General features: G+C 37.9%; 2 protein-coding genes across 3 annotated transcripts; one reads left to right on the forward strand and one right to left on the reverse strand.

Moving 5' to 3' along the window:
* The first annotated feature begins 38 nt into the window (after nucleotides 1-38).
* Nucleotides 39-2,757, forward strand: LOC140966906 (uncharacterized). Its single transcript, XM_073427201.1, has 3 exons — nucleotides 39-283; nucleotides 371-514; nucleotides 2,381-2,757. Exons 1-3 carry the CDS (start codon nucleotides 110-112, stop codon nucleotides 2,522-2,524), a joined length of 462 nt encoding a protein of 153 aa, XP_073283302.1. The 5' UTR covers nucleotides 39-109; the 3' UTR covers nucleotides 2,525-2,757.
* LOC140966905 (calcium-dependent protein kinase SK5-like) lies at nucleotides 2,731-6,641 on the reverse strand. 2 transcript variants are annotated; one of them, XM_073427199.1, is made up of 7 exons: nucleotides 5,895-6,638; nucleotides 4,861-5,004; nucleotides 4,608-4,760; nucleotides 4,378-4,493; nucleotides 3,881-4,048; nucleotides 3,563-3,787; nucleotides 2,731-3,138 (listed from the first exon to the last, which is right to left on the reverse strand). In XM_073427199.1, the coding sequence occupies exons 1-7, from the start codon at nucleotides 6,529-6,531 to the stop codon at nucleotides 2,986-2,988; spliced, it is 1,596 nt and encodes a 531-aa protein (XP_073283300.1). In that variant the 5' UTR covers nucleotides 6,532-6,638; the 3' UTR covers nucleotides 2,731-2,985. The 2 variants fall into 2 exon arrangements, with proteins under 2 accessions (XP_073283300.1, XP_073283299.1); XM_073427198.1 differs by having other exon boundaries at nucleotides 3,563-4,048; nucleotides 5,895-6,641.
* Between the last annotated feature and the right edge of the window lie 657 nt (nucleotides 6,642-7,298).

The following is a 7,298-nucleotide window of genomic DNA, read 5'->3' on the forward strand; positions in this document are numbered from 1 at the left end:
TTGTTGTTATAGATTTGACATAAAAATCAGAGCCGAAATTTAACTCGGGAATGAAAAAATACAAATAATTGCTGCTCTCGTTGGAGTTCACGGTGGAGAAGTGGGGAGGATGGAGCCGGAGTGGGTGAAGAAGATGGTGGAGAAGCAAGGAGGCCCGTATGAGTTCACGGTGGATTCGATGCCCACGAAATTCATCGAGCCAATTGTGATGCAAGGCCTCAAAGTCGATCGCATCGAGCGCGGTCTTCTCCTGTGTTCCTTCGTTGTTCCTCCTCGCCTCCTGGTGGGTCTCCTCCTCTGTTGCCATTTGATTTCAGTTTTTTAAGTTTTTTATTGGAAAGATTCAGTTGTTTCTTTGTTGTGGCTCAAGAACACTGGCAACTCGTTGCACGGCGGCGCCACGGCGGCCCTTGTTGATATAGTGGGATCGGCTGCTATCTTCACCATGGGAGCTCCCACCTCTGGCGTTTCTGTGGAGATCAACGTTTCCTACTTGGATGGCGCTTTTGTCGGTGTAATTGGTTTATTCCCTTAATTTCTTTTACTTGCGCGCTGTTGCTTCAGAATTTGTTATTCTTCTAATCAGACCATTTCTTTTTATCATCTGTTGCTTTAGTGAATTCTTCCTGTAGAAAATGGTGGAATTTCTGATTTCTGGGTTATATGCAGCTCATTGGTGAGCAAGAATTGAGCTATAGTTGCTATAAAATTTTGAAAACATTGCAGCCTAGTTTCTGTTTAGATTCTTGCTTGTTTGAGTGGTTTGCCTTTATGACCCAGAAAATAACCCTCTAAGTTGTTTGTTGATTTGGGAAGATTTAGTTACTATAATTCATTAATTTGTAGTCACTACTACCCATATGACATTACTCCAAGGGTCCATTTAAGAGTCGACATTTATCAATACACGTGAGCTCCATTGATTTTTCAGTTGACACCATATGCATTATTAAATATTCTTCCTTAGATGCACCCTTGGGACAATATCCTAAGGGCAGGTAGTGTCCCAAGGGTAGGTAGAAATTTCTCGTAGAGATGACTTAATTTTTGTAGGAAAAAGTGCCTGAAATAGAGTTCCCACTCCATCTATCGAAAACGGTTATAATGCTTGAAGATATTGTTGCAAATAAAGAATAACTTATAAATCCACGACATTATATCACCCAATAAACAAACTTTTTGGGATGAAACACTTCTTTAGTTTATAATATAACATTGGTATTCTCTTTGAGAGTCGGCGTAGCGGAAGAGACAGTCTAAAAAAAGGCGGAAGAGTATGTGAAAACTGTCTAGAGTGGGCCACCGCAGACGTCGGCTTCTCAAGTGGTCGGTAATGTTACAAATGTCCCACATCGAACAATAAAACGAATAAAGAATAGCTTATAAACCAATAATGTTATACGTCCAATAGTCAAGCCTTTTGAGATGAAAACACCTCTGAGATTTATAACCAAACATTAAATGTTACAAACGTTTCACAGCGAATAATAAAACTTATAAACTCATTAGATTATATCACTCAATAGGCAAGCTTTTTGAGTTGAAACACCTCTTGGGTTTGTAACCTAATATTGGTGTTCTCGTTGAGAAACGGCGTAGCGGAAGAGGCGGCCTAGAAAAAATTATCATCGAATCAGTGTCGATAATTATGTAAAAAAAAAAAGACATAATTATAGGTTGGATTGAGATGCATGACGCACTGAATACTGAAAGGTGTGTAAAAGCCCTCTAAAGTGGGCAGACGTTGGTTTCTCAAGAGGTCGACAATATTACAAACGTCTCACATCGAGTAATAAAACTAATAAATAATAACTCATAAACCTATGAGGTTATACTGCCCAATAGACAAGCTTTTTGGGATGAAACACATCTTGAGTTTCTAACCTAACATATAACTTTATTTTTTCACCATCTTGGTTGATATAGAAAAGAAAAAAAAAGAATACGACAGGGTCCGAAAATTCTAAAATTTATTATGTTGAAGCTTTTCAGGCATACCCTTATGATAGAATTAAATCGATAGAGAATTGCCTGATGTAGCTATTAGATGTGTCGTTTTGTTTTTGTACCTAAAACTTTGAGAGTTTGGATGTTTCGTCTTTAGAGATGTGTGGTCATCAGGTCATGTATGCCGTCCTTGTTTTAACAGCCTTATTACTGAAATCAGTCTCTTAGATATTAGCAGCTTCGCCTGTTTTGCTGTAGTTATTTGTATAATGTAAAGTAGCTAACTACATTGACTTATCATCAAGTGTCACATTTTCTGAGATTGCATGTATGGAGTCGAGTTTCTGCATTTGGATTAATAGTGACTAGGATGGAATGTTTGCTTTGTTGTACCTACAAAATCAAGAAATTGGAGTGATTTTCTTTTGTGCAGGAGGAGATTGAGATAGAATCAAAGGTGCTGCGTGTCGGGAAGGCTATAGCTGTCGTGAGCGTTGAGCTTAGGAACAAAAAAACAGGAAAAATAATTGCTCAGGGTCGCCATACCAAGTATCTTGTAGTTCCCAGCAAGATGTGATTATGAGTACAACAACTCTATTATTTGTGGCAGAAATGGAAAAAGGTCTCTTTACGTTTAGATGCTGGAATGCTTGAAACCGTTATGTATATTTTCTGTAGAAGAAATTATTGTACCGGGTACACTTGCATGTATAAACCGCTAGATATATTTCAGACAAAAAAGCAACAATATGTGATCAATTCTCTTGGGTGGTGACTCTTGAGTAACATATAATGATCTGTTTATTATCATTTGCATTACTTTTCTGGTTCTATAAAGACTTTGGTTGAAAGTTCTGATTGGCAGAAAAAGTTCGACAAGTAACATGAATCAGCATCAATTTCTTAGGTACAACCTATTAGAACATTGCAGAGCCCAGTTTCACATAAACGTCCATAAATTTGAATCCAGCTGCTGTATCCTTCACTTTGCTCTTTAACAACTCCCTGGTGTCAGCTATCTATAATAACTCCCTGGTGTCAGCTGCTGCATCCTTCACTTTGATCTTTAACAACTCCTAGTCCGAAGGCTTCTCCCAAGTTTATAGTATTCCTCACGGTTCTACTCCCAACACCACTCCCAACTCCTTTTCTCATCATTGCCGTGAATTCCCTGTAATCTATTTGTCCATCCTGCAAGATTAAAGGCGAGTCAAGTACATAGTTAATTAGTTAAAACACCAATATATGAAGCAGAACTATTGAAATAAGATCAAGAACTGAGTAAAAGATTTTGATTTGTGCAGTTCGACATGAATATGCTTGGTATATACAGTTATTTTTGTATTTGTTTTCTTTCTTCACTCAACACTCACACCTCTAATCCCTTGTGCAATCGAACTCAATTAAGTATGTATCGGAAAAGTAACAACTCAGCTATTGCCCTACTTGATAAAAACATGGTTAAATGTTTCACTATTTGGTTAGACAGCGATCTTACTTGTTCGAGGACCTACATAGATCTATAATTTTAATGCAAACTCGATAATGTTCCTTAATGTTATAGGTACCAGATGTCTTTAGGGAAAAAAGGGGATTTTTTTTGTAGAAAACTCACATTATCTTGATCAATATCTCTAATCATTTCATCAAGGTTAGTCTCAGCCAGACCAAAATCTTGGAAGGCTTGTTGAAGTTCGTCAATGGTTATGTAACCACTACCATCTTTATCAAAGAATGAGAAAGCCGAGATCAGATTCTCCTCTCTTTCTAGCTTGTTCAAGTGAACTGTAGCTGCAAGAAATTCCCCATAATCTATTGTTCCACTGTTATCAATATCTGCCTGCCATGTCGATAGAGAAGGCAATAGACAGACGTTTGTGAGTATTAAAAATAGGAAAAAAATGGAACAACATGATAAAACAGAGAGTCTTACAGCATCCATGAGATCTTTTATTTCAGATTCCATAAGCTTGGAGCCTACTCGCCGTAGACCCACTTTGAGTTCATCGAAAGTTATGGTCCCGCTGTTGTCTGTATCTATCATTTTGAACAACTCTTTTAGACCACCAATTTCTTCTTCAGATAATCTCTCTGCGATGACCTGCAACGGACATACCATTGAAGGTTATCATAGTTTAGAGACAACAATCGTCCTGCTGACATGTATAATGGTGGTACAACAATCAAAATATAGCTCATGAACCTCCACACAGTTTACAAGATTTAAGGAATAATACACTGAGATGGCATTTGGCTGGGCTTTCAAATCTATTCAACTCAAAAGACTTTGAGAAATACTTTGAGATATTGTTTTGCAATGTTGTTTGGGAAAAATATTGGAAGGTCATTCGAATATAGAGTGATGCCATGCAATTATCGAATAAAAAGGCGAAAAGGAAAATAACACACAAAGACTGAGAAAATCCTTACGCGTAAAGCCATCTTCTTTAGTTTGTTCATTGCAGAAAACTGCTTGAGGCGTGATATAACTGCAGAATCGAGAGGCTTATCTGGGGGTAACGTGTCGTCGACAATCCATGGATGACCTGACAGAAAAACGAAAAGCCACAAAACCATTTTATTTTAGCAAAATTAGAAAGATCAGCCCCTTCAAAGTGAAACCAAGAAAAACTCAAATTATAATCACGAAAATTTCTTACACAGAACTTCATGCGCGGTTAACCGAGTCTTTGGATTCCTATCCAGCATCTTTCTTATCAAATCCTTAGCAAGATCTGAAATCTCAGGCCATGGATCAGAATTGAAATCTAATTTTCCTCGTAATATTTGGCGGAAAATTCCCACTTCGGTTTCTGAAGTCAAAAGAAGCACGACAATTACACTTTCTATCTCAGGCATTGGATGAGAAGATTTGATCCAAAGGAAGAAGAATCGAATAAAGGATATAAGTACCTGCCCAGAAAGGCGGAACACCACTGAGTAAAATGTATAAAATAACTCCTGCACTCCATACATCTGCTTCGGGTCCATAATGCTTAAGAAGAACCTCGGGTGCAACATAATATGGACTTCCCACGACATCACTGAACATTTCACCTGTTAGCTAAGCAAATTTTAGTTAAAAAAAACAAAAAAGGTATCTGAGGCATATAGTTTTCATGCATATCTCAAGCTAAAGAAATCCTAGGTTTTGTATTGAACTTCCGAGTTCTTTATCAGTAGAATACTAGGTAAGTTACACATACTAACAACTTGGTTATTTCAAACGGGCATGCAATTTTTTCTTAACTAGGCATTCATTAATTGATGAGGTTCGGGAATCCTTTAGTCATGAAAGATGAAACTAAAAACATGGGTGTTTTTTTCTCAAGAAATATGGACCGTGTAACAAACAACTGAATTTTTGTTCCCTTTTTATTTGGTCTTAGTTCCTCCTCTGGATGGCAGTCTAAGGCATCAAGCGACAGGGAGAGTAGTCAAAAGGGATTCTCACAAACAAAATATCTTCGCTGAACGTGAAACTTTGAAGCAACCAACAATTCAGCATAACATTGTTTGAGAGAATTACAACCGTATGCAATAGAAGAATCAATATTTCGAAGTTATAGATCGACAGCCTAATTTGAATACATAGTCTCGATACAAACAAATAATGAATTGAACGGATTTAGGCTAACATAGGTTAACAAACAAAGAACAAAGAATTAAGTTGAGTTTTTCTGTGTCTTTATCCTGACTTTTCAAAATGCAGAACTCCATGTAAAGTAGATAAAATTAAAAACTAGTAGATGAAGCATGACACCCACAGAAATAAAGCATACATGTACAATCTTTGAACTTAATTAAAAAACAGAAGAAAAAATTCGAGCTGGGTGCAAATCTGATCAATTTCTCTCAAATGAGCAACAACTACACACATGGCAACCAATTTTCTCGAAAAACAAAGAATCCGACAAGAAAGAAAATGTTAAAGGGCTTGAAAAAACCTGGCTTATAAAAGACAGAGAGACCAAAATCAGTTGTTTTGAGAGCAGCCTCCTCATCAGAGCTAAGAAACAAGAAATTCTCAGGCTTAAGATCCCTATGCATTACCCCTAAAGAATGGCAAGCCTCCACAACCCCAACAATAGTCTTGATCAACTTCGCCGCCTCTTTCTCACTGTAATGCCCCTTCCGAATGATCCTATCGAAAAGTTCCCCACCGGCACAAAGTTCCATCACTATATGAATAGACACCACATCCTCAAAGGTGCCCTTTATCCTCACCACATTAGGATTCTCGGACAAATGGTGCATGATCTGAATCTCCCTCCACACATCATCGTAATCCTCGGCGCAAATCAGTTTCTTCTTAGGTATAGTCTTGCAGGCGTAGAGAATGCCGCTGGTTTTCTCCGTGCACAGGAAGGTGACCCCAAACTGGCCCTGTCCCAGCCTCTTTCCCACGGTGTATAGACCCTCAAGAGAAGGGGTTCTGTGGGGGAGGACCCACGTGGGTTTCGGCGGACGCTGGGCAAGAAAAGTCGGTTTCTTGATTTTATCGGGCGTGGGTTTTTTGGTCTCATTCTCGCTTTCATTAGCGGGTTTGTGGTTGTGTGATTCTGGTGGACCTGAGTTGGACATGGCTATGGGGTATTCTTCTGTGAATGTCGAATTTACAGTTGGATGTGGCTGAAGCAGAAGAAGAAGAAGAGAACTTCCAGGAAAGAGAGTCTGCTGACTTTGATTGATCTTTTTATTTATTTATTTATATTATATATATTTTTTTTGGCCTTTACTTTTTTTCTGGTCTTTCTTCACGTGAACAATGTCAAAGCCTGGGCCGGTTCGATTTATGCCTTATAATTGGATCATCCATTGTTTGGGTACATATCTGTAGTCCAATGGATTCAAAGCATTGACTCGGTCCAAGTCACCGGTTCAATCAGTCAACCGATGATGCTTCCTTAACCCATCGACCTATCTACTATCATATTAAGCGAGAAGGTGTCAGACCGATCTATTTGGCGTCTCGTCGATTTGGATCTTTCAACTTATTTTCCGTATTATCCTTTAAGACTTCTCATTGAATTTTGGTTATTTTTATTTTACTATATATCAAATTAGTTATAAAAAGAATTTATACACATACAACATATATATCGATGCATTAGTCTAAATAATCTAACTTATATGCATTTTTGTTTCTTCACATTCTCCTTAATCTAAATATAAACACGGATAATAATATCTACGAAAGATTTCAAACAATAATAATTTGTACATAGAAGAACGATTCACACATCTTTGAACTATCATATGATTTGATTTACAGCTGATGTGATCCGGGTGAAATGGACGAGCCAGGTCCGGTGCTCCGTCGGATCTGCTATCAAGATAATGAAGGAAAT

Source organism: Primulina huaijiensis, unplaced genomic scaffold (genome assembly GCF_012295235.1).
Source record: "Primulina huaijiensis isolate GDHJ02 unplaced genomic scaffold, ASM1229523v2 scaffold208222, whole genome shotgun sequence".
Lineage (NCBI taxonomy): Eukaryota > Viridiplantae > Streptophyta > Magnoliopsida > Lamiales > Gesneriaceae > Primulina > Primulina huaijiensis.

Coding starts and splice junctions, on each gene's coding strand:
- LOC140966906 (XM_073427201.1), top strand. CDS start 110: ATGGAGCCGGAGTGGGTGAAGAAGATGGTGGAGAAGCAAGGAGGCCCG. Junction 284..370: donor TTGTTCCTCCTCGCCTCCTG/GTGGGTCTCCTC, acceptor TTGTGGCTCAAG/AACACTGGCAACTCGTTGCA. Junction 515..2,380: donor TGGATGGCGCTTTTGTCGGT/GTAATTGGTTTA, acceptor TCTTTTGTGCAG/GAGGAGATTGAGATAGAATC.
- LOC140966905 (XM_073427198.1), bottom strand. CDS start 6,531: ATGTCCAACTCAGGTCCACCAGAATCACACAACCACAAACCCGCTAAT. Junction 5,005..5,894: donor CTCTGTCTTTTATAAGCCAG/GTTTTTTCAAGC, acceptor CTTAGCTAACAG/GTGAAATGTTCAGTGATGTC. Junction 4,761..4,860: donor TGTTCCGCCTTTCTGGGCAG/GTACTTATATCC, acceptor TTTTGACTTCAG/AAACCGAAGTGGGAATTTTC.